This window comes from Heloderma suspectum, chromosome 2, assembly GCF_057233095.1.
Source record: "Heloderma suspectum isolate Gila_16-S chromosome 2, 16-S_ref, whole genome shotgun sequence".
Classification (NCBI taxonomy): Eukaryota; Metazoa; Chordata; class Lepidosauria; order Squamata; family Helodermatidae; genus Heloderma; species Heloderma suspectum.
Genome location: NC_139459.1, coordinates 343,313,019 through 343,340,372, shown reverse-complemented (window position 1 = coordinate 343,340,372; position 27,354 = coordinate 343,313,019). Strand labels below are relative to the sequence as shown.

At 46.4% G+C, this 27,354-nt stretch overlaps 1 protein-coding gene across 1 annotated transcript in view; it reads left to right on the top strand.

The window, feature by feature from the left end:
• Positions 1-5,740: 5,740 nt before the first annotated feature.
• The window catches only part of LOC146355298 (uncharacterized), a 54,251-nt gene continuing 32,637 nt past the window's right edge, over positions 5,741-27,354 (top strand). Inside the window, exon 1 of the mRNA XM_084830432.1 lies at positions 5,741-5,897. Coding sequence (XP_084686558.1) covers positions 5,807-5,897 — 91 coding nt within the window. The 5' untranslated portion in view covers positions 5,741-5,806. The remainder of the gene's footprint in view (positions 5,898-27,354) is intronic.

Here is a 27,354-nt window from a genome sequence, read left to right as displayed (position 1 = left end):
ATTTAGCCTGCTCCCTGCATATATCTCAGTGTCCTTTGCGTGGCGACACATCATGTCTCCTCGTCCCTACAGCAGGAAATTTTCCCAGCCTTCTCCCCTCCCTGATTACTATCCCATCCGACACTGAAAAAAAATTGGTGCCCTGAAAGTAAGCAAATAGGGTTGTATATCATCATCATCATCAATTTCCCAGTCTTGCCTTGTCAATTTCCTTGTATGTTGCAGCTGTTTCTCTTGGTATAACCCCCCCCCCCAGTCCTTAGTAAATGTGCTCAAATTAGCCTATGTGCAGTATCGCCTTGTCAATTGCTTTGTATGTTACCTACTCCACTTTGGGACTTCCTTTGACAGCTGTAAGATACAAGGCGATTGAAAAGGCGAGACTATACACAGGAGACAGCTATATCTCTGCTTTTGCACATTTGCAAAAGACCAGGAATAATAGTTATAGTAATAGAGATAATTTTAAAGCCCCCATTTGAGCACGTCCAAGGCACTGAAAAAATAATTTTAAAAAAGGTGATGACTTAGTTACAGTCTTTCTAAAGTGCCACTTTGGTATTGGTGGAGGAGCAGTCTCTGGAGGTGGCACTGGCAAGACTGCAAAAAGCAGCACAAGCCATGCTGCTGGGTTCAGACATCATGACATGCCTCCCTGAGAACAAGCCACCCTCAACAACATTACTACAAGCCATGGGTTCTCAGGGTGGCTTGTTTGTGAAAAACAACACACGTTGAAACATCTGCACTGAGTTCGGACATCATGATAAGCCACGCTGACACTAACAAGGATCACAACCCACTGTGGCTCATCATGTCATGCGAACCCAGTCATCTCCCCTCAGTCTTCTCTTCTCAAGGCTAAACATGCCCAGTTCTTTCAGTCTCTCTTCATAGGGCTTTGTTTCCAGTCCCCTGATCATCTTTGTTGCCTTCTTCTGAACCCTCTCCAGTTTGTCTGCGTCCTTCTTAAAGTGTGGTGCCCAGAACTGGACACAGTACTCCAGATGAGGCCTAACCAGTGCTGAGTAGAGGGGAACTAGTACTTCCCGGGATTTGGAAGCGATGCTTCTATTAATACAGCCCAAAAGAGCTTTGGCCTTTTTTGCAGCCACATCACATTGTTGGCTCATATTCAGCTTGTGATAGACAACAATTCCAAGATCCTTCTCTCTTGTAGTGTGGTTGAGCCACGTATCCCCCATCTTGTAACTGTGCATTTGGTTTCTTTTTCCTAGGTGCAGAACTTGGCATTTATCCCTATTAAATGTCATTCTGTTGTTTTCTGCCCTGCGCTCCAGTCTATCCAGATCACTTTGGATTTTGTTTCTGTCTTCCAAGGTATTAGCCATCCTGCCCAATTTTGTGTCATCTGCAAATTTGATCAGCATTCCCTGCACCTCCTCCTCCAAGTCATTCATAAAAATGTTGAAGAGCACTGGGCCCAGGACTGAGCCCTGCGGTACCCCACTCGTTACCTCTCCCCAGCTTGAGAAGGTCCCATTGATAAGCACTCTTTGAGTCCGATTCTGTAGCCAACTGTGGATCCACCGGATCGTGGTTTCATCTAGCCCACTTTGAGCTAGTTTGCTCATCAGGATATCATGGGGCACTTTGTCGAAAGCTTTGCTGAAGTCGAGGTATATGATGTCTACAGCATTCCCACGGTCTACAAGGGAGGTGACTTGATCAAAAAATGAGATCAGATTTGTCTGGCAGGACTCGTTTTTGACAAATCCATGTTGGCTTCGAGTAATCATGGCATTGTTTTCAAGGAGCTTCCAGATGGATTCCTTTATCATCTGCTCCAGAATTTTCCCAGGGATTGATGTCAGACTGACTGGTCTGTAGTTCCCAGGTTCCTCCTTTTTACCCTTTTTGAAGATAGGGACAACGTTAGCCCTCCTCCAGTCATCTGGCACTTCCCCCGTCCTCCATGATTGCTCAAAGAGAATACACAGCGGTTCTGAGAGTTCTTCTGCCAGTTCCTTTATGACTCTAGGATGCAGTTCATCTGGCCCTGGAGATTTGAACTCATTCAAAGTAATTAGGTGTTCCTTGACCATATGCCTATCGATCTCAAGCTGCAATCCTGCCCCTTCAGCCTGTACTTCGCCTTTGCCAGGGGGGGCCAAAGTAGGAATTGAGCACCTCTGCCTTTTCTTTGTCATCTTTTATCGTTTTACCATCCTTATTTAGTAGCTGAACCACCATTTCTTTCCTCTGCCTTTTACTATGCACATAGCTGAAGAAAGCCTTTTTGTTGTTTTTAGCATCCCTCTCTGACTCCCTGAGTTGCCCAATAATCCTCCCAGGCACATATTAAAATGTTAAGATATAAAAAGCACAACAGTTTAAAAGAATATAAAAGATAAAAGAGATAAAAGAGAACAGCAGCTAAGAAGGAGCAGATAAAGTCCACGTTTGCCCCTTTCCCCTTGTCTTTAAAGCTGCTGTCCTCTGCTGCCGCTATTTGCTGCTGGTATTGTGGCTGCTGGTGTCTCTGGAGAAGCAGGTGGGTAGGTCTTCAGGTCCTACGCGACTCCAAGTGTGACGCTAAGTGCACACTTAGTGTCGCACTTGGCGCGATGCCGAGGCGCACGCCAAGGCGCTGCCTCTGGCAGCCCCGCCTTAAGTACCTGTGGGCGGGGGCAGAAGCAGGCTCAGGCTCAGGATCACCCGGTGCAGCTGCTGGCTGGTCCTCCTTCCCCAGGCTCCTTCCCGAACAGCCTCTAGCAGCCCCGCCTTAAGTACCTGTGGGCGGGGGCTTAAAAGGATTAAATTTAAAGCGGTTCTGAGAGTTCTTCTGCCAGTTCCTTTATGACTCTAGGATGCAGTTCATCTGGCCCTGGAGATTTGAACTCATTCAAAGTAATGAGGTGTTCCTTGACCATATGCCTATCGATCTCAAGCTGCAATCCTGCCCCTTCAGCCTGTACTTCGCCTTTGCCAGGGGGGTCATAGACCCTCTTTTGGGAGAAGACTGAGCCAAAGTAGGAATTGAGCACCTCTGCCTTTTCTTTGTCATCTTTTATCGTTTTGCCATCCTTATTTAGTAGCTGAACCACCATTTCTTTCCTCTGCCTTTTACTATGCACATAGCTGAAGAAAGCCTTTTTGTTGTTTTTAGCATCCCTTGCTACCCTCAGCTCATTCTCAGCTTTAGCCTTCCTTTCGCCATCCCTGCAATTCTGTGCTATCTGCCTGTACTCTTCCTTTGTTACTTGGCCTTCTTTCCACTTCCTATATGTGTCCCTTTTTGTTTTCAGGTCATCCCTAAGCTTTTTGTGAAGCCACACTGGCTTCTTCTGTTGTCTTCCACCTTTTCTTCTTGTTGGAATTGTTTGTGATTGTGCCTTGAGAATTTCCTTTTGTAAAAGCTCTCACCCATCTTGGACTCCTTTTCTCGTTAGCGTCGCTTGCCATGGGACCTTAATGATCATTGTCCTGAGTTTATTAAAATCAGCTTTCCCAAAATCCAGGGTACGCGTTTGACTACACTCGGCTTTTGCTTCCCTTAGAACCAAGAACTCAAGTACAACATGGTCGCTTTCCCTCAGAGTTCCTGTAACTGCTACTTTATCCACTAAGTCATCTCTGGTGGTTAGGATCAAGTCAAGGATAGCCGATCCTCTAGTTCCTTCCTCTACTTTCTGTAGGAGGAAGTTATCCGCCACACAAGTCAGGAATTTCCTGGAGGGGCCATGTTTTGCAGAATTTGTCTCCCAACAAATATCGGGGAAATTGAAGTCCCCCATTACTACTACATCATGCTTCCTTAAAACATTGGCTATTTGCTTTTCAAAAGTTTCATCCTTGTCTTCTCCTTGATTGCCTTCTCCTTGATTGACAATGGTTTTAAAACATTGTTTCCTGTTCAAACAAGCTGTGCTGCCTGGGTTCAGGTGACATGACAAGAGCCAGCGTGGTGTATGTATGTATGCATGTATGTATGTAATTGATTTATTAGCCACCCATCTGGCCGGCTACCCGGCCACTCTAATAGTGTACAATACTAATAACAAATTTACATAATCAACTGAACAAAAAAATAAATAACAAAACAACACTGCTCTAAAAAACCCTAACCCACCCCAAATGCCCGCCTGAACAGCCAGGTTTTTAAAGCCTGGCAGAAGCTGATCAAAGAGAGTGTAGTGGCGAGAGTGTTCGATTAGGAGCCGGGAGATTCGGGTTCTAGTCCCCACTCGGCCATGGAAGCTCACTGGGTGACTCTGGGCCAGGAACAGACTCTCAGCCCACAGGGTGGTGGTTGTTGTGAAAATAAAATGGAGAGGAGGAGAAGGACAATGTAAGCCACCTTGGGTTCCTTGCAACAGGAAGAAAGGCGGGATATAAATGCAACAAATAAATAATAATAAATAAATGGCAAGCTGTGGCTGGCTGGGTGATTATGAAACTTGCACCTGGCACACGCCACAGCTTGTTTAGCCTACAATGATTGTTCAAACCAGACCAGGCAGTCATGCTGTGTTGTAGTGTTTAGTCTCTCCAAATTCCCACCCCCCAAATATCCTAGTGCCTATAATTATAAGGGGAGTATCTCCTACTTCCAAAATGGTGATAGAATGGGCTACACATTAAAGTTATTGCAGTGCCTCGCACAGTGCTGCAGCTAGGTAACCTGAGACCCTGGACTTCACAGTCTGTGTGTGTGTGTGTGTGTGTGTGTTGGGTGGTGGTGGTTCAGACAGCCAGGCATAATACTTCAGTAGTGAAGCACAGAACTAGCATGTCTCCACCACCCAGTCATTTCCTGCTCTGCAACTGCTTCTAAACTTCTGATAAGTTGGGGCAATACAGCAACAATGACCTGTTTGTCAATCCTAATGAAAAAGAAATACGCCGAGCATGTACAGTTTCACATTTTAAATTCACTGGAATTACAGCACCATCTTGACTACAAGAATAACATGTGGTTTGCTTCTGCGGCCCTGATGCTAAATACTCTTACTTGGGAATACACTCTAGTTTGTTGCAGAACAGGATATTATATTTTAAAAGTAAAATAATAAAATGAGCACCTGTGATCAGTACATGCCTGGCTGGCCGCCCCGTAACTGTAAAATGTTTTCCAAAGAGAAGAATGGGTGCTGTGCCAATAGCCCCGGCATGCCCATGCCAGCCCTGGCACTGGGCCAGTTTGCCACAGCCCCCCATCACCTGTCACTCTCCGAGCGGTCCTTAGCAGGCCCCTGGGCTCTGGACTTGGGCCCCTAGCTGCACCACTTGCCTCACAGCACCATGTTTTCTCTGTTCTGTCTGTACAAATTACTACTCTCAAAGAGAAAAGGGGCTAAGGATGCACTCCTATGCGTGTTTAGACAGAGAAAAGTCCTTCAGCTCCCAGCATTCTCCAGCAAGGCATGCTGGCTGGGGAATGCTGGGACTTGCAGGATTTGTCTTCTGCCTAAACCTGCACAGGATCTCTCCCCAACAATCTTAAATATTGCGTTCCCCAAAGTAAAACAATTCTGAACAGCAGCCTCACACAAGCGACACTGACAGCAGCAATCAATAATCCAAGTGCCCACGTGTCTGGCGCAACAACAAAAATCCAAATACTTCCAAAGGCTGGCACTCCGGGCCCAGCGCGGTGTCAGCAAAGAAAAAGCCCTGCTCCTCTAGCTACAGGGAGGGGAAGGGCAACTTTCCCCGCACGGAGCTCCGCCCCTCCCCACATCTGGGCGATGCCACACGCACATTCGGCAACAGACGGGCGGGGCACCCTCAGCATCGTCCGCCTCGGGAACCAGTCCGTGCTCGCGGAGCGTGGGGAGGGGAAATGGAAACCCAGTTTCTCCGGCTGTGTTTGATCGGAGCCATCAACTGTGCTGTAGGCACCGGGCTCGACCCAAACCAGCAATCTCGCGAAGGTAAAGGCGAAGGTGGGCGAGGCGGCGACGGGAGAGGGGGCAGCGGGCACCGGGGAGCGGCGACTCGCGTTAGCGTCGTGAGAAGACACGCATCCCAAATGCGATCGCTGCCGCGTAGGGCTGCCGCAGAGGACGGAGGAACCCGGCTGCGATGGGCGGCCGCGCGAGCGCGCACGCGCCTGGGCTCGCCCCGGCAGTCTGCTGCGTGAGCTTCCCGCTCTAACTCGCGCCCCTTCCCGGCCGGCGCGCTGCTGCCCCGGTGCGGACGGCGGCTCTTCCCGCCGCGGCTCGGCCACAGAGCCGCCCGCTTCCTCCTCCGCCTGCGCCGGCCACAGAGCAGGGCGAACGCTCGCCAGACTCCCGCTGTCCCGCCAGCCTGGGCTGGGGAAGCTGGGAGTTGCGGCCCGGCACATCTGGAGAGCGCCAGGTTGGGGAAGGCTGGGCTGGCCCCTCACAGCCCTGTAGGGCAGGCCTCTCCTCTCCAGCCCGGGAACAAGGGGCGCTCCCTTGCACACACAGCCCATCTCGCTCAGTACCAGCTCCACTGACGGGCAGTGCCGCTCCTGGGCCCATGTCAGGGCCCTTCCCAGCCCTGCCGGGAAATACCCGGAATTGCATGGGGGACCTTCTGCATGCAGCGCAGAGGCTCCAGCACTGAGCCCTTTGCCTGCATCTCTCTCCAACAGACACGCCGGACACCTCCTGCGACATGCAGGCATTCAGCTGGGAATACTGTCGGTGTCCCCCCGCCCCCCGTCTGGCCCAAGTCTGGTTAATCACAGTCTCAGCCCAATTCTATGTTCTGAAAGGTCCAAGTTTTTTTTTGGGGGGGGGGAGTGTTTTCTCTTAAAAAATACTTTTTATTCTATTTTTAATCTTTATAAATGAAATAAACAGTACCAACAACCCAGTCAATATCTACAGTTTCCAACAATACAGTATTCCTAAGAGGACACAGCAATAACAAGACAGAGGAAAAAAAATCAGAAGACGAAAAAGGAAGAGGAAAGCAAAAGAGAAAATATTAAAAAGTTATTTATTTATTTATTTATTTCTATACCGCCCAATAGCCGAAGCTCTCTGGGCAGTTCACAAAAATTAAATCCAAACAACACACAATAAAACAATTTAAAATATACAGAACATTAAAACCACAATATAACAATACAACCACAATAAAACCTAGCAGCAGTGCAGAAGTTTAAAATACAGATTTAAAACAGCAAAGATAAAAATTTAGAAGGCTAAAATGCTAAAATGCCTGGGAAAATAAAAAGGTCTTCACCTGGCGCCGAAAGGAATACAATGTAGGCGCCAGGCGAACCTCACTAGGGAGCTCATTCCAGAGCCGGGGTGCCACAGCAGAAAAAGCCCTCCTCTTAGTAGCCACCCGCCTCACTTCCTTTGGCAGGGGCTCACAGAGAAGGGCCGCTAATGACGATCTTAAGGTCTGGGCAGGCACATATGGGAGGAGGCGATCCTTCAGGTAACCTGGCCCCAAACCGTTAAGGGCTTTGAATGTTAACACCAGCACTTTGAATCGGGCCCGGAAATGGACTGGCAAGCCAGCGCAGCTGGAAAAGTACTGGCGTAATATGAGCTCGCAGGCCAGTCCCTCTTAACAATCTTGCTGCCCTATTTTGGACCAGCTGAAGTTTCCGGACCGTTTTCAAAGGCAGCCCCATGTATAACGCATTGCAGTAATCCAGACGAGAAGTTATCAGAGCATGGATAACTGTAGCTAGGCTATCTCTGTCCAGATAAGGGCATAGTTGGTATACCAGCCTAAGCTGATAAAAAGTGCTCCGTGCCACTGAGTTCACCTGTGCCTCAAGTGACAGTTCTGGATCCAAGAGCACCCCCAAACTACGAACCTGATCCTTTAGGGGGAGTGCAACCCCCTCCAGAACAGGTTGAATATCACCTAGCCGGGCAGACGAACCACCCACTAACAGTACCTCCGTCTTGTCTGGATTGAGTTTCAGTTTATTAGCCCTCATCCAGTCCATTACCGTGCCCAGGCACTGATTCAGAACAGTCACTGCCTCACCTGGTTTTGATGTAAAAGAGAGGTAGAGCTGGGTGTCATCTGCATATTGATGGCACCTCAGCCCACACCTCCGGATAACCTCCCCCAGTGGTTTCATGTAGATGTTAAACAGCATGGGGGATAAAATAGAGCCCTGTGGAACCCCATGGCACAATTGCCATGGCACAGAGCAGTAATCCCCCAGCACCACTTTCTGGAATCGGCCATCCAAGTAGGAGCGGAACCACTGTAGTGCAGTGCCTCCTACTCCCAACCCAGATAACCTATCCAGAAGGATTCCATGGTCGATGGTATCGAAAGCTGCTGAGAGGTCCAGGAGAATCAACAGGGTCGCACTCCCCCTGTCCCTGTCCCGGCAGAGGTCATCCCACAGGGCGACCAAGGCAGTTTCCGTTCCAAAACCAGGCCTGAAGCCCGATTGAAATGGATCTAGATAATCCGTTTCATTCAACAGTGCCTGGAGCTGTCCTACAACCACCCGCTCAAGCACCTTGCCCAGAAAGGGGATGTTGGCCACTGGCCTATAATTGTTAACATCCTCTGGGTCCAGGTTAGGCTTTTTCAGGAGTGGTCTAATTACTGCCTCTTTTAAAGCGGCAGGCACCACTCCCTCTCTCAAGGAGGAATTTACAACCTCCTGGACCCAGCCGGACAACCCCTCCTTGTTTGATTTAATAAGCCATGAAGGTCAAGCACACAAGTGGTCAATGGGACTTGGCCAAGCACCTTGTCCACATCCTCAGGCCTCAGTAACTGAAACTCATCCAATAAAACTGGACCAGGCGGTGCTCTGAACGCCTCTACCAATGGAACTGCATTAATGGTGGTGTCCAATTCATGACGAATCTGAGCGACTTTATCCTCAAAGTGCCATGCAAACTCGTCACAGCGTGCTACCGAGGGTTCCACCGTCTCTCTCCCTGGCCCAGAATGTAACAGGCCCCGAACCTCTCGGAAAAGCTCCGCTGGACGACACTGAGAAGATGCAATGCTGGTGGAAAAGAACTGTCTCTTTGCCACCCTCACCGCCACAGAGTAGGCTCGATAGTGGGCTCTTACCTGTGTTCGGTCAGACTCAGCACGAGTTTTCCTCCACCTGCGTTCTAGCCGTCTCCCCTCTTGCTTCATTGCCCTCAGCTCAGGTGTATACCAAGGAGCTGGCCGGGCTCTGCTCAGAGGGAGAGGGCGCTTGGGCGCGATCGTGTCAACCACCCGAGTCATCTCTGCATTCCACAGAGCGACCTGGGCTTCAACAGGAGCACCAGCCATACCAGCAGGAAAATCCCCCAGAGCCCTCTGGAATCCATTAATCTCCGGGGGCGGACCATTTTAATAGGTCCCCCACCCTTGCAGAGGGGAAAGGCCGCCAGGAGTCTAAACCTCAGCAGGAAGTGATCTGACCATGACAAAGGGACAGATGTTAATTCCTCCACTTTCAGATCACCATCCTCCTGCCCAGTCGAGAAAACCAGATCAAGCGTGTGTCCTTTTGTATGCGTTGGGCCGATGACATGTTGGGGCAGCCCCATGGTTGTCATGGCGGCCATGAAGTCCTGAGCCGCCCTGGATACAGCGGCCTCGGCATGGAAGTTGAGATCCCCCAGGACCATCATCCTAGGGGTCCTCAACACCAAGTCCGAGACCACCTCCATCAGCTCAGACAGGAAGTCTAATGGGCAGTGGGGTGGGCGGTACACCAACGGAATCCCCAATCTGTCCCGGGTACCCAACACAAGGTACAAACACTCAAGATCTACACTCGAATGAGCAGGAAGCCTGGAGAGGGAGATTGAATTCCTATAGACCACGGCAACCCCCCCTCCCCGACCCTCAAGTCGGTGTTGGTGCTGCACCGAGTACCCAGGAGGGCACAGCTGGGAGAGAGTGACCCCTCCCAGTTCCCCCACCCAAGTCTCAGTAATACATGCCAGGTCAGCCCCTTCATCCACAATCAAATCATGGATGAGGGAGATTATATTTTGGACCGACCTGGCATTCAGCAGCAGCACCACCAGACCCGAGGGCAGACTGGTAAGGCTGCCAGGAACCATCAGGTTGGGGGAAGAACCAGAAGAGGGGACAGCTATAAGGTGTCTAGCCCCTCTTCTCCTCATCTGGCCTGTTGATCCCCCAACGCCATACCTCCCCCTGCCCGTGACCACAGTTATGGTGGCACCTCTCTGACTCCCTGAGTTGCCCAATAATCCTCCCAGGCACATATTAAAATGTTAAGATATAAAAAGCACAACAGTTTAAAAGAATATAAAAGATAAAAGAGATAAAAGAGAACAGCAGCTAAGAAGGAGCAGATAAAGTCCACGTTTGCCCCTTTCCCCTTGTCTTTAAAGCTGCTGTCCTCTGCTGCCGCTATTTGCTGCTGGTATTGTGGCTGCTGGTGTCTCTGGAGAAGCAGGTGGGTAGGTCTTCAGGTCCTACGCGACTCCAAGTGTGACGCTAAGTGCACACTTAGTGTCGCACTTGGCGCGATGCCGAGGCGCACGCCAAGGCGCTGCCTCTGGCAGCCCCGCCTTAAGTACCTGTGGGCGGGGGCAGAAGCAGGCTCAGGCTCAGGATCACCCGGTGCAGCTGCTGGCTGGTCCTCCTTCCCCAGGCTCCTTCCCGAACAGCCTCTAGCAGCCCCGCCTTAAGTACCTGTGGGCGGGGGCTTAAAAGGATTAAATTTAAAGCGGTTCTGAGAGTTCTTCTGCCAGTTCCTTTATGACTCTAGGATGCAGTTCATCTGGCCCTGGAGATTTGAACTCATTCAAAGTAATGAGGTGTTCCTTGACCATATGCCTATCGATCTCAAGCTGCAATCCTGCCCCTTCAGCCTGTACTTCGCCTTTGCCAGGGGGGTCATAGACCCTCTTTTGGGAGAAGACTGAGCCAAAGTAGGAATTGAGCACCTCTGCCTTTTCTTTGTCATCTTTTATCGTTTTGCCATCCTTATTTAGTAGCTGAACCACCATTTCTTTCCTCTGCCTTTTACTATGCACATAGCTGAAGAAAGCCTTTTTGTTGTTTTTAGCATCCCTTGCTACCCTCAGCTCATTCTCAGCTTTAGCCTTCCTTTCGCCATCCCTGCAATTCTGTGCTATCTGCCTGTACTCTTCCTTTGTTACTTGGCCTTCTTTCCACTTCCTATATGTGTCCCTTTTTGTTTTCAGGTCATCCCTAAGCTTTTTGTGAAGCCACACTGGCTTCTTCTGTTGTCTTCCACCTTTTCTTCTTGTTGGAATTGTTTGTGATTGTGCCTTGAGAATTTCCTTTTGTAAAAGCTCTCACCCATCTTGGACTCCTTTTCTCGTTAGCGTCGCTTGCCATGGGACCTTAATGATCATTGTCCTGAGTTTATTAAAATCAGCTTTCCCAAAATCCAGGGTACGCGTTTGACTACACTCGGCTTTTGCTTCCCTTAGAACCAAGAACTCAAGTACAACATGGTCGCTTTCCCTCAGAGTTCCTGTAACTGCTACTTTATCCACTAAGTCATCTCTGGTGGTTAGGATCAAGTCAAGGATAGCCGATCCTCTAGTTCCTTCCTCTACTTTCTGTAGGAGGAAGTTATCCGCCACACAAGTCAGGAATTTCCTGGAGGGGCCATGTTTTGCAGAATTTGTCTCCCAACAAATATCGGGGAAATTGAAGTCCCCCATTACTACTACATCATGCTTCCTTAAAACATTGGCTATTTGCTTTTCAAAAGTTTCATCCTTGTCTTCTCCTTGATTGCCTTCTCCTTGATTGACAATGGTTTTAAAACATTGTTTCCTGTTCAAACAAGCTGTGCTGCCTGGGTTCAGGTGACATGACAAGAGCCAGCGTGGTGTATGTATGTATGCATGTATGTATGTAATTGATTTATTAGCCACCCATCTGGCCGGCTACCCAGCCACTCCAATACCGTAGAATACTAATAACAAATTTACATAATCAACTGAACAAAAAAATAAATAACTAAACAACACTGCTCTAAAAAACCCTAACCCACCCCAAATGCCCGCCTGAACAGCCAGGTTTTTAAAGCCTGGCGGAAGCTGATCAAAGAGAGTGTAGTGGCGAGAGTGTTCGATTAGGAGCCGGGAGATTCGGGTTCTAGTCCCCACTCGGCCATGGAAGCTCACTGGGTGACTTTGGGCCAGTAACAGACTCTCAGCCCAACCTACCTCACAGGGTGGTGGTTGTTGTGAGGATAAAATGGAGAGGAGGACAATGTAAGCCACCTTGGGTTCCTTGCAACAGGAAAAAAGGTGGGATATAAATGCAATAAATAAATAATAAATAAATGACAAGCTGTGGCTGGGTGATTATGAAACTTGCACCTGGCACACGCCGCAGCTTGTTTAGCCTACAATGATCGTTTGAACTAGACCAGGTAGTCGTGCTCCCTTATACACACAGCCCATCTCGCTCAGTACCAGCTCCACTGACGGGCAGTGCCTCTCCTGGGTTCATGTCAGGGCCTTTCCCAGCCCTGCCTGGAAATACCCGGAATTGCATGCGGGACCTTCTGCATGCAGCGCAGGGGCTCTCCAACAGACACGCCGGACACCTCCTGCGACATGCAGGCATTCAGCTGGGAATACTGTCGGTGTCCCCCCGCCCCCCGTCTGGCCCAAGTCTGGTTAATCACAGTCTCAGCCCAATTCTATGGGTTGCTATAATCCCCCGCTCAGTATATCAATGAATACCAGGAGAGGAAGGGGGAGCAGTTTGTGCTGGCAGGAGGAGGACCTAATCCAAATTAGCAGCTAGATATTCTGAAAGGTCCAAGTTTTTTTTTTTTGGGGGGGGGAAGTGTTTTCTCTTAAAAAAATACTTTTTATTCTATTTTTTAATCTTTATAAATGAAATAAACAGTACCAACAACCCAGTCAATCTCTACAGTTTCCAACAATACAGTATTCCTAAGAGGACACAGCAATAACAAGACAGAGAGAAAAAAAATCAGAAGAAGAAAAAGGAAGAGGAAAGCAAAAGAGAAAATATGAAAAAGTTACTTAAAAGGATTAAATTTAAACTGCATTACACACAAACTTCAAATATCATTCTACTTAGAAATTATACCTATAACATTGCCAATATTACAATTCAGTACAGCATAGGAAGCCAACCTTAAATTTCAGTATCATATCATCAGTCTTATAGCAAGGAAGCAAGCATACAATTTATTTCCACTAACCACATATTGCCCTTCAGTTAATATTTCATAGTAAAGCTCAAAAATTTTGCCAGCCAAAAATATTACTAATCAGTCTCATAATGAAAGTAATAATAATTGTAATAAGGAAGGAAATTAAAAAGGATAAAAAATAATAAATCACTAATATATTTTATACTATCTATATTTTAGATAGTATCATTTCTTGATATAGATATGATTGTGTACATAGCTATACACACAAACAAGAATTTTATATATCATGTCAAATATAAAAAAGAGGAAGTTAAAAAACAACAATAAATATATGTAACCAATCCTCTGCACTGGCATACGGCCTGGCCCTTGTAGCCCAAACAGATCCGAGAAGCAATAATCATTGAAATATTCCCAGCTCGTGAGGGTGGGAAAGAAGTCTTCTGTGCTTTACTTTGTATACCAGCTAGCCAAGCTTCAACCGTTTTATGATTTAAAAACTTTTTCATCTGTCCTTTGAAAAGAATGCAAAATATAGCAGGGTGCTTGATATGATATGGCAAATTCATTTGTCTTGCCTGATTTCTCGCCTTGGTGAATTGCCTTCTTTTATCAGCCATTTCTTTAGTGTAATCTGGAAATAATGTAACTTTATCTTTTGTTGGCCCCCCAAAAAGTTCTTTCATTTCTCTTGCCAAGCACGGAATATGATTTTTTGTAGAGACTCTTGCAAATTGAACAGTATAGGCAGTCCCTTTGGTGCCACGAATTGAACCTGGAACATGGTATGCATGCTCAATATCAAGTAAATAATCAGATAGCAGAGCAACTAGCTCATGCAAGAATTTATCCAGGAATTTAAACAGGCTTATATCAGCAGGCAGATCTTTGATACCAAGAATACGCAGGTTTGCTCTATGTGAATGTGCCTCCAGTTGGGAAATTCTAGCACACAGGATATTATGACAGGCATGCATAGCAGTCTCTTGCTCAGACACCTGGTCCTGGAGGGCATTAACCTTCAATTCCGTCTTTTGCAGAGAGCTATTAATTAAATCCTTGAAAGGTAGTAATGAAATCTTGGATTGTATCCAGCCTCTGAGCCTGTTCTGCTAATTGAGAAGACAAAGTTTTTATCAAAGCCAACAACTCCTCTACATTTCCAGCATTTCTAGAAACCTTTCCCAAGGGAGGTGTTGGGCGGGGTCAGCAGTGATCCTGCAGCTTTCTTCCTTCCCCTTAATGCTGCCATCCTCCTCTTTCATAAGCAAAGCAAGTAGAGATAATGGCAAACACACAGTCATTTAAACAGATTTTGCAGGTCCTCAGATATTGTTGGTATTTTCATTTCATAAATACTAACTAAAATTGGTGCTTGTCAGCCCTGAATTCTCCTCACTACGGAGGAGTTTCATAACAACTTTGGGTAGATGACCGTCCGGAAAACTAACCTTAGAGTCCAGCCCTTCTGCTGCTTCGCAAAAGGAGTTGTTCTTCCAAGATCTTATCCAGATGATACTCTAGCTTCCCCTTTTAGTTCCAGGGGAAGATAAAAAGGGTTTTCAACCTTTTAAAAGCTGTTTGAGGGGGTGACCTGCAGAGCCTCCACAGGACACTTGCCAGGGCGACATGGCACCGAACGGAAGTCAAAAGAAAAAATGTGTTTTCTTGAATGTTTCCGTTTTCCCCGGGCTTTCACATCTCTAATCAGGACTAGTCGCATGAATAGCCTTCTCCTCCATGGATGTGTCTATACCCTTTTAAAGCCATACAGTACATGTGGCCTTCACTATATCTTATGGTAACAAATTCCATAGTTCGAGAGTACATGCTGTGTGAAAAGGTACTTTTTTCTGTCTGTCCTAAATCTCCCACCAATCAACTTCATGCGATGGCCCTGGAATCTAGTATTATGAGAGAAGGAGAAAAATGTCTCCCTCTCCATTTTCTCCACACCATGCATAATTTTGTACACCTCTTATCATGTCTCCCCTCACTCACCTTTTCTCTAAAATAAACAGTCCCGGGTATTGTAACCTTTCCTCACAGGGGAGTTGCTCCAGCCCCTTGGTCATTTTACTTGCCCTTTTCTGCACTTTTTCCAGCTCTACAGTATCCTTTTTTAGGTGCAGTGACCAGAACTGTACACAGTATTCTAACTGTGGTCACAACATAGATCTGTATTAAGGGGACTACGATCTTTTTTCCGTTCCTTTTCCAGTTATGCCTAACATGAAATTTGCCTCTTTCACAGCAGCTGCACATTGGGTGGACATTTTCATTGAGCTGTCCACCACAACCCCAAGATCTCTTTCTTGATCAGTCGTTCAAGACGAGGCAGATGGCTGTCCAGCCTCGTCTTGAAGGCCTCCAGTATGGGGGAGCCCACCACTTCCCTAGGTAATTGGTTCCATTGTCGTATTGCTCTAACAGTCAGGAAGTTTTTCCTGAACATCAGGAAAACCTTCCTGACTGTTAGAGCAATACGACAATGGAACCAATTCCCTAGGGAGGTGGTGGGCTCTCCCACACTGGAGGCATTCAAGACGAGGCTGGACAGCCATCTGACAGGGACTTGCTCTGACCATCTGCTCTGACTTGGATTCCTGCACTGAGCAGGGGGTTGGACTCGATGGCCTTGTAGGCCCCTTCCAACCCTACTATTCTATGATTCTACCCCTAGCTCAGATCCCATCACCATATAAAAGAAGTTGGGATTTTTTGCCCCAGTGTGCGTATCACTTTGTTGTTGTTCAGTCGTTCAGTCGTGTCCGACTCTTCGTGACCCCATGGACCATAGCACGCCAGGCCTTCCTGTCCTGCGCTCTCTCCCGGAGCGTGCTCAAGTTCATATTCATTGCATCCGTGATGCTATCTAGCCATCTCATCCTCTGCCGTCCCCTTCTCCTTTTGCCTTCAGTCTTTCCCAGCATCAGGGTCTTTTCCAGGGAGTTTTCTCTTCGCATTAGGTGGCCAAAATATTGGAGCTTCAGCTTCATTATCTGTCCTTCCAATGAGCACTCAGGGTTGATTTCCTTTAGGATGGACTGATTGGACCTCCTTGCAGTCCAGGAGACTCGTAGGAGTCTTCTCCAGCACCACAGTTCGAAAGCATCAATTCTTCGGCGCTCAGCCTTCCTTATAGTCCAGCTCTCACATCCATACATTACTACTGGGAAAACCATAGCTTTGATTAGACGGACCTTTGTCGGCAAGGTGATGTCTCTGCTTCTTACTATGCTGTCTAGGTTGGCCATAGCTTTCCTCCCAAGGAGCAAGCGTCTTTTAATTTCATGGCTACAGTCACCGTCTGCGGTGATCTTGGAGCCCAAGAAAGTAAAATCTGTCACTGCTTCCATTTCTTCCCCTTCTATATGCCAGGAAGTGATGGGGCCAGATGCCATGATCTTAGTTTTTTTAATGTTGAGTTTCAAACCAGCTTTTGCACTCTCCTCTTTCACCCTCAACAAGAACAGCCTAAATAATTCTGAGAACAAATGTAACTCTGTGTACACATTGCAATTTCCAGTGCTGACCTTATAGTTTTCTTCATCCAAACTTTGAAATAAAATAGATATTTTCATTGGTAGTGAATACTGGAACTAATTTATTGTCATTATAACCCCTTTATTTTGTAGATATGTGGTAGAATCATCAGAGTTTACTGTAAAAAGGTAAAGAGCAAAGAAATACTAATGTGTTTACCAGCTGACGAGAAAAAAATCTGGTACTGGCTGACCTCACCTGCTAGTGTGCCTTTGACTTTACCCTGAGGTACATAAATTAGCTTTGCATAGCATAGAGGCAAGCATGATCAGTTGCTAGAAGCCACTACTAAAAGCATGAGTCCTGCTGAATAGATGAAAAGTTGCCAGCAGTTAGAGCAAAATCTTAACAATTGGAGCAGGAAGGTTAATTGCTATTTTGTTTGCATTTGCTCATAGCCCATATAAAACTAGATCCCCAAATATAAACAACTGATACACCCTGCTTCTCTAACTCTCACAAGCAACACTGCAATAAATCTATCCATAGTCATTGTAGGAGAGGTTTGCGACAGCACTGGTGGTGAGTAATGTATTTCTCCCCATTCCATGTCCGGGGGCAAAGGTTTCCCTTAAAAGTATTTCTTGTAGGTAAATAATATATTCATTTGATCATTTATCATCCAGCCTTTTAAAATAGGATGTCTACCCATTTCTACACAGCAGTGTCCCAGAATTTCAAGACTATTTGTTCGTCTGTTTTCTTCCATGGGTATGCCCTCCCTTTCTCCAACACATTTAAAACCACATATCTTTTCTTTTTAAAGCACCCCTTAGATATGAAATTGAGTACACCAAAAACTGATTGCACTCTGATCTAGTCAATTTAAACACATTTGCCTTATGCCGGCCCACCTCCCCAAGCAAGTCTCTTCCCCCTCCTTCATTATACTTATATTTTTGTACAAACTGCTGCCATTGGATCAAAACCAGGGCCACAGTAGTAGTATGAGGAATTTGCTTAACAGCAGGAGTGAACAACCTGTGGCCCTCCAGATGTTTTGGACTACAACTCCCATCATCCCTCACCATTGGGTATGCTGGCTAGGAGTGATGGAAGTTGTAGGCCAAAACATCTAGAGGGCCACAAGCTACCCATCCCTGCTTTACACAAATATTCTGTAAAAAGCCTGAGTGTGCCAGCACCTGTTTTAATCATTGCTAGTAACTTGCTGCTGACACCGATAACATACTGCATCTGTGACTATAATGTCTACCTTCCACATCTGAAACATGAATAGAGCCCATTTAATAAATCTAATTGTAGTAAATACCTTCTATCAAGAATTAGCCCTGCAGCTATAAAAAACAGAAGTATACACATACGTAATGTTCACTCCACTTTTATTCCACATTTCTTGAAAAGTAAAGCCAAATAATCCCTCAACAGAGAATTCCCCTCTCATGCCTTGGGAATTCCAGCACCAAGTTTGACTGCCATCGTTTAAGAGCCATAATCCAACAATGCCATACACCGGTGTTTGAAGGTGTGACTGTGTACACTTGTATGTGACATGCACACATTATATATTCGCTGTGGGAAGCAGAATGTGGAGGAACTGCCCCATGGTTTTCTTTGTTTAAATACGGTGTTAAAGGACTATAGCTTCTCCATACATTGTAAGTTGCCTGATGGGGGCTGAGAATGTATGGAGGAGTGTGAGTGGCTGGGGCCATGTGATTGGTCAGTGGGAATGCTGATGGGCTGGGGTGTTGGAGTGAGGTAGAGGGAATTAAATAGGCAGGACTTGGATGAGAGAAGGGAGCTGGTGAGGGAGAGAGGGATTTGATCTCTGAGAGAAAACATCTCCTGGGATAGGGAGAAGTGGTTAGTGGTTTTAGGCCTTAGTTTAGTGTAGCTAAGGTTAAGAGAAATCTTTAAAAGTTCAATCTGTCTAATAATCTAAATAAATCATTTTGATTCTTTTACATTGAGTCTGTACTGAAGTCTTCATCATGCTACTTATACTTAACCTAGGGAGAAGTTTAAAAGGAGCAACTCACACACATAATTATACTCTAGGAGAAAAAAGGAGTATAAGAAAGGTATAAGGCAGAAATCTGAGGTGGGTGGGAATAACCTGCTTAAGTGGAAGCAAAGATGATTCCCCCCTCCCATCTTGAGGGACTGTAGGCCAGGTGAAGAGAGGAAGGGTTTTGTCACACAGCTTTGTCACACTAGTGACAACAGGGGTGACACAGCCATCATAATGTGCGGAGCTGCTTTAACTGCACCAATTCCTTCAGTTGGAGAGATTTGTTCTTCCTTGTTTGCATCAGATCACACTCTCTCTGCTCCCTAACTCCTCTGTATTTGGGAATGCCTGATAGCTAAGGCATTACCAGATGGCAATGGAGGAAATGGACTTTGATGGAGGGGCCATGGTGCAGGCATACAGCAGCCTGTTGGGAGACTTTGGCTCCATATATCTCCAACATGCAGACATGTCTTTTCTTTGGTACCTTGTGCCTAGTCATCCCTGGCTGCTTGGAGGACTTGAAGGTAGTCAAATAATTATGGAAATATTCTTTTGCTCAGAGGACATGGTCTTCTCCCCATTCTCCCTTTGTTGTCCCCCTCCTTTCCAGCTGTGTCCAATTTCATTTCTTCCCCTTGTAACAGAATCAGCCTTCCCCTTTTAATAACCTCCACACTTCCTGATCCACATAGTCTGGTTGAAATGGTCAAAGAGAGGGGTGGGAATCTGCTTTATGCAGCTGTGGTGTTCTGAAGTAAGGGGCAGTTCCTGAAAAGAAAGGACTGCATGAGAAAATTCTCTTCTGCCCCCTGTCCAGCAGGAATAAATCTTTGGGGGTGGACAAGGTTCCCTGCATCCCTTTTTATTAATAGGACTAGAGGTTCTTCTCCAGTGGATTTAAACCTGTATAAGGGTTCTCATGGAACATAAGGCTATCAGTGGCTACTAGTCCTGAAGAATACAGTCAGGTCCAGAAATATTGGAACAAGGATAACTGTTTGGGCAGTTGGCCTCTGTACACCACCACATTGAAGTTGAAAGGAAACACACCCAGATGGGAGCAAAGTCAGGACTTTCAGCTGTAATTCAAGAGGGTTGACAAAAGGGGGGGACTAACCATTCAGGAAGGACAGCCAGTGGCATACACACACACCCATCGTTGGTGGCTCATAAGTAATGGAACAAACGGCTGACAAGCAGCTGCATGGCCAGGTGTGGCCTGTTTCCTGGGTACCCCATGACCAATCAAGCAGATAAAAGGCCTGTAGGTGGTTCTGGGTGTTACATTTGCATTTGGTAGCTGTTCACTGGAACCCCCAACATGAGGTCCAAAGAGGTATCCATGTGAGTGAAGGAGGCCATCATTAGGCTGAGGAAACAAAATAAACCCATCAGAGAGATAGCAAAAACAGTGGGAATGGCCAATACAACAGTTTGGAACATCCTGAAAAAGAAGGAATTAACTGGCAAGCTCAGCAACAGCAAAAGGCCTGGAAGACCACGGAAGACAACGAAAGTGGATGACTGCAGAATTCTGCTCATGGTGAAGAGGAACCCTTTCACAACATCTAGCCAGGTCAAGAACGCTCTTGTGGAGGTAGGCATGTCATTGTCAACATCTACAGTCAAGAGACAGCTTTATGAATGTAAATACAGAGGCTTCACAACAAGGTGCAAACCACTGGTAACGCTCAAGAACCGAAAGGCCAGATTAGCCTTTGCCAACAAACACCTATAAAAGCCTGCCCAGTTCTGGAATAAGATTCTTTGGACTGATGAAGCCAAAATTAACTTGTACCAGAATGATGGGCAGAGAAAAGTATGGAGAAGGAAAGGAACAGCTCATGATCCAAAGCATACCACATCATCTGTCAAACATGGTGGAGACAGCGTTATGACATGGGCATGTATGGCTGCCAATGGAATTGGGTCACTGGTGTTTATTGATGACCTGACTGCTGATGAAAGCAGCAGGATGAATTCTGAAGTGTATAGGGCTATACTTTTTGCTCAGATTCAGCCGAATGCTGCCCAACTGATAGGACACCGCTTCATAGTGCAGATGGATAATGACCCAAAACATACAGCAAAAGCTACCCAAGAGTTTCTCAAGGCAAAGAAGTGGGATGTTCTTCACTGGCCAAGTCAGTCACCTGATCTCAACCCCAAAGAGCATGCTTTTCACTTACTGAAGGCAAGACTGAAGGCAGAAAGACCCACAAACAAGCAGCAGCTGAAGGCAGCTGCAGTGAAGGCCTGGCAAAGCATCTCGAGGGAGGAAACTCAGCATTTGGTCATGTCCATGGGTTCCAGACTTCAGGCAGTCATTGACTGCAAAGGATTTTCATCCAGGTATTAAAGGCGATCCTTAAGTTTGAAATGATGTAGGTTTGTTCCATTACTTATGAGCCACCAATGATGGGGGTCTGTATGCCACTGGCTGTATTTCCTGAATGGTTAGTGCCCCACTTTTGTCACACTCCTTGCATTACAGCTGAAAGTCCTGACTGACTTTGGTGACTGACCCAAAGTCGCCCAGGAAGCCTCATGGCTGAGTGGAGACCAGAACCTGGGTCTCCTGAGTCCCAAGCCAACACTCCAATCACTATACCACACTTTGTATAATGGCAAAGATTGGCACTTGAAATTGAATTTTGCCTAGCGTTTGACTGGACAGGGGGGTCATCATTTTGCACCCCCCACGATCCCATGCATGACTACTCAGAAGTAAGTCCCACTGAGTTCAATGAGATGGTCCCCACCCCATATAAGTGTTATAGGATTGCAACCCAATCCCTCAGATGATACACTGAATAAAATACAGAGACACACTAGCATCCCATTCCCCCCCCCTTCACCATGAACGTGGGGGGGGGGCAAAGAAAAGACAATATTAACTACTACAGCAGCCTTCACCAACCTGGCACCCTCCTGATGTGTTGGACTACCACAACCTCTTACCCTTCTCTTACTCCCCCCCTCCCTTCCTTCCCACCAGGACATTCATCTTCTGCTCTGTCTTCCACAGATGCTCACCATAAGAGAAGCATAGCCTACCCCACAGAAGCTCCTGCAGCCAGGTCTGAGCTATGGTCATGGTGCGCAGCACAGGGGTCAGTTGGGAGAAGAGAGGGTTATTGCCCATCTCCCCTCCTGCTAGGCTGGTGTGGGGGTGGGCAGAGGGCACTGTCGGACCTAGTCCCAGCACTGCTGGGGGCCCTATGACCTGAGAACCAGAATCTGATTCAGACATCCAGTAGGATAATTGTGAACCAAGTACGGTTGTAGGAAGCTTGATGCAAGTCAGGATTTGAGAGCCTGGCTCCACCTGTTTTCCCACTGGATGGCAGGCCAAGGGAGGATGAGACTCCATTTCAGCCACAGCTGCAAGGCAAGGCCTTGAATCAGACCACTAATTTACAACCTGAGAAATCTTCTGTGGGGACCAAGCAGGGGGAGAACTCTGCAGAGGAGCGGGCTTGAGGGGTGTCACTTAGGTTTAAACACCCTCTCCAGTGTAGTGCCTGCTTACAGGCCAGATTTCCCTATCAGGATAGATCATGAGAAGGTGGGGGCGGGGGTAGCAGTCCCTCCCTTGCATTTAAGCAGGCAGTATAGGCTGGAGAGCCTTTGCTGGGAACAATGTCATCTAAACTGGCCAAAACACTTTCTTGCCTGGACTTTCCGTGAACTCTTGTCTTCCACGAATCGTGTACCTTCATCTTTGAAGCTAAAAGAAGCAGAGAGGTTGGTGGATGAGACCTTCAGGGACCTAATAGCAGTGTCCCACTCCATGGGTGACAGCTCCTCTGCGTTCAAGGAGAATGGGGAGTCTTGAGAAGAAGGATGTTATTCTGAGGAAAAGGGAAATGAGCACAAGTTTGCACAAAGGCATGGCAAGCAGACAAGAAGAGGTGCAAAACAGCATTTTGAGGAGCATATCACTAACAACATCAAGGCCAACAATAAAGAATTCTTTAAACATATCAGAAACAGGAAAACAGCTAGGGAGGCAGTTGGACCGTTGGATGACAATGGAGCTAAAGGAGTACTAAAAGAGGACAAGGAGATTGCAGAGAAACTGAATGAATTCTTCTCATCCGTCTTCACTGCAGACACTGATATAGGACAGATACCTGTGCCTGAACTGATGTTTTCCGGAAGGGAGTCTGAGGAACTGAGGCAAATAGTAGTGACAAATGACGATGTTCTCAACCTTATTGATGAATTGAAAGTAAATAAATCACTGGGCTCAGATGGTATCCATCCTAGAGTTCTCAAAGAACTCAAATATGAACTTGCTGATCTTCTAACCAAAATATGGTCCCTAAGATCAGCCTCTGTATCAGAGGACTGGAAGATGGCCAATGTAACACCAATTTTTAAAAAGTGATCCGGGGTAATCAGTAATCGGGGTAAAAAAGGGAATTACAGGCCGGTTAGCTTAATGTCTATAAATTGGTTGAAAGCATTATTAAAGAAAAAATTAGTAAATGTATTGAAAGACAAGCCCTGCTGAAAAAGAATCAGCATGGCTTCCTTAAAGGTAAGTCCTGTCTCACTAACCATTTAGAGTTCTTTGAGAGTGTCAATAAAAATGTAGACAGGAGTGGTCTGGTAGACATTATTTACTTGGACTTCCAAAATGCTTTTGGCAAAATTCCTCACCAAAGACTCCTGAGCAAACTTAGCAGTGATGGAATAAGAGGAGAGATCCTCTTGTGGATCACTAACTGGTTAAAGAACAGAAAGCAGAGAGTAGGAATAAATGGTAAATTCTCCCAATGGAGGGATGTAAATAGTGGGGTCCTACAGGGATCTGTATTAGGACCAATGTTTTTCAGCTTGTTCATAAATGATCTGGAATTAGAAGTGAGCAGCGAAATGGCCTTGTTTGCCAACGACACCAAATTATTTAGGGTGGTTAAAACAAAAAGGGATTGTGAGGAGCTCCAAAAGGATGTTCCCAGACTAGCAGAATGGGCATCCAAATGGCAAAGTGTAAAGTGATCATGTTGGGGCAAAAACACACACACTCCACTTCAGTATAACCTGATGGGATCTGAGCTAGCACTGCAGTCGTGTAGTGGCAAATTCAGCAATGCAGGGTCCCTTTCTGACAGTCACAGCCACACCCCCTCACAGCCATGCCCCTTCTAAGATTGTATAACCTTGTAAGATATAAAGCCTTCAACTCGGATCCAAAAACAGTGCAGCTGAGAGTAAGGCAGTGGCATTTCAAGATGTCTGAGAAAAAATGCAGGGGAGTTAAAATCTTTTTCACCCACTCACTCACTCAAACCCAAACATTTTAGGTTTTCAAAATATGATACTCTACGGAAGCTTCACCCTCTCAGCTCAGCACTCATGGACAGATCCCTTCTCATTTAAACAGTCCCCTTGCACACGCCCTTAGCACCCCAACATTACCCATTAGCCTTTCCGAAGCTCCTTCATTATATCTCTCCCATCCTACAGCAGAACCGTCCACTCACCCAGCTGGATTGAAACACACACACACACACACACACACACACACACACCTTCTTTCTCCTCTCCCCCCAACTGATTTTTTTCTGTTTCCATCCCCTCCACCAGGGTTTCTTTGCCCAGAGACATGCCAACCTTGTGCCAAAAAGTGTAGCTGACAAAGCAGGTTGCTTTCGGCAATTCTGCTCACTGTAGAAATTAACAGTTAATTAATTAATTAATGTGCAAGAATTAACAGTGCAATCCAATGGGCGTTTATTTCGAATTAAATTTACAGAGATCTTGGGAAGGCAGCTAAGGCTGTAGTCCTACTCACACTTACCTGGGAGAAAGCCCAATTGGCAGTTGAACATGGTGGGACTGACTTCTGAGTAAACATGCATAGGATTGTGGGATAAATCCTAAACTGGCACAAACCAACCATCTGCCCTGCCCCATAAGTAAATAATGGTGGCAGTGCCCCCACCCCTCTCCTGCTGCTGACCTGGCCAGCAGCAGCAGCCCTGAATGGGTGGCGCTGGGCGTGCAGGCCTGGAGCAGGGACCTGCAGAGAAGCCAAGAGCTGAGGAGGAGAATGGCGGGGAGGGGGGCAAGAGGAGGCTGCAGAGCTCCCTCAGGCTCCCTCTCTTGCTCGCTCCCTTTGTCTGGCCGGCTCTGCATAGTAGACAAGAGCAGCCAAGAGGCAGCTGCCTGCACTGCCTCTGTGCCCTCCTCCTTCCCTAGCAGACTGCACTGCGCTAGCGGTGACCAACCAAGAAAGAGATCTTGGGGTTGAGGCGGACAGCTCGATGAAAATATCAACCCAGTGTGCAGCCACTGAAAAAAAAGGCAGACTCCATGTTAGGCATAATTAGGAATAAAACTGCCAATATTATAATGCCTTTATACAAATCTATGATGTGACTACACTTGGAATAGTGTGTACGGTTCTGGTCAGCACACCTAAAAAATTGTAGAGCTGGAAGAAGTGTAGAAAAGGGCAACTAAAATGATCAAGGGGCTGGAGCATCTCCCCTATCAGGGAAGGTTATAACAGCTGGGATTGTTTAGCTTGGAAAAATGGTGAGTAAGGGGAGACATGGAAGAGGTATACAAAATTATGCATGGTATGGATAGGGAGACATTTTTCTCCCTCTCTCATAATACTAGAACTTGAGGTCATGTACCGCAACCGAGAGAACATCTCTAACAGCACCCAGTAAGTCTTCACAAACATGTAGGAAGAAAGCCAGACCATGAAGCACATGGTCTTGGATGTCTATACATTAATGCCCAGAATATGGGAAACAAACAGAACAAACTTGAACTTTTAATACAGGAGGGAAATTATGACTTCATAAGTATAACTGAGACTTGGTGGGATGACTGTCATGACTGGAATACAGCAGTTGAAGGATATAACTTGTTCAAAAAGAACAGGAGGAACAGAAAGGGAGGTGGGTTGCACTGTATGTGAAAAATACATATCTCTGCACAGAAATACAGGAGGATGAGCTTGGTAGCCCCATCCAGAGCATCTGGGTTAAAATAAATGGAGCAAAGAACAAAAGGAACATGGCGGTCGGAGTCTACTACCGGCCACCCAATCAAGGAGAAGACGAGGATGAAACTTTTGAAAAGCAAATTGCCAATGTTTCAAGGAAGCATGATGTAGTAGTAATGGGGGACTTCAATTTCCCTGATATTTGTTGGGAGACAAATTCTGTAAAACATGGCCCCTCCAGGAAATTCCTGACTTGTGTGGCAGATAACTTCCTCCTACAGAAAGTAGAGGAAGGAACTAGAGGATTAGCTATCCTTGACTTGATCCTAACAAACAGAGATGACTTAGTGGGTAAAGTAGCAGTTACAGGAACTCTGGGGGAAAGCGACCATGTTGTACTTGAGTTTTTGGTTCTAAGGGAAGCAAAAGCTGAGTGTAGCCAAACCTGTATCCTGGAGTTTAGGAAAGCTGATTTTAATAAACTCAGAACAATGATCAGTAAGGTCCCATGGCAAGCGACTCTAACGAGAAAAGGAATCCAAGATGGGTGGGAGTTTTCAAAAAAAGAAATTCTCAGTGCACAATTACAAACAATTCCAACAAGAAAAAAAGGTGGAAGACAACAGAAGAAGCCAGTGTGGCTTCACAAAAAGCTTAGAGATGACCTAAAAACAGAAAAGTACACATGTAGGAAGTGGAAGGAAGGACAAGCAACAAAGGAAGAGTACAGGCGGGTAGCACAGAATTGCAGGGATGGCGTCAGGAAGGCTAAAGCTGAGAACGAGCTGAGGTTAGTGAGGGATGCTAAAAGCAACAAAAAAGCTTTCTTCAGCTACGTGCATAGTAAAAGGCAGAGGAAAGAAATGGTGGTTCAGCTATTAAACAAGGATGGTGAAATGATAACAGATGACAAAGAAAAGGCAGAAGTGCTCAATTCCTACTTTGGCTCAGTCTTCTCCCAAAAGAGGGTCTATGACCCCCCTGGCAAAGGCGAAGTACAGGCCTATGGAGCAGGATTGTAGCTTGAGATCGATAGGCATATGGTCAAGAAACACCTAATTACTTTGAATGAGTTCAAATCTCCAGGGCCAGATGAACTGCATCCTAGAGTCATAAAGGAACTGGCAGAAGAACTCTCAGAACCATTGTCTATTATCTTTGAGAAATCATGGAGGACGGGTGAAGTGCCAGATGACTGGAGGAGGGCTAATGTTGTCCCTATCTTCAAAAAGGGTAAAAAGGAGGAACCTGGGAACTACAGACCAGTCAGTCTGACATCAATCCCTGGGAAAATTCTGGAGCAGATTATAAAGCAATCCATCTGTAAGCACCTTGAAAACAACGCAGTGATGACTCGAAGCCAACATGGATTTTCCAAGAACAAATCCTGCCAGATGAATCTGATCTCATTTTTTGATCAAGTAACCTTCCTTGTGGCTGTGGGAATGCTGTGGACATAATATACCTCAGCTTCAGCAAAGCTTTCCACCAAGTGCCCTGTGATATCCTGATGAGCAAACTAGCTCAAAGTGGGCTAGATGAAACAACAATCCGGTGGATCCACAGTTGGCTACAGAATCGGACTCAAAGAGTGCTTATCAATGGGACCTTCTCAAACTGGGGAGAGGTAACGAGTGGAGAACCGCAGGGCTCAGTCCTGGGCCCAGTGCTCTTCAACATTTTTATTAATGACTTGGAGGAGGAGGTGCAGGGAATGCTGATCAAATTTGCAGATGACACAAAATTGGGCGGGATAGCTAATACTTTGGAAGA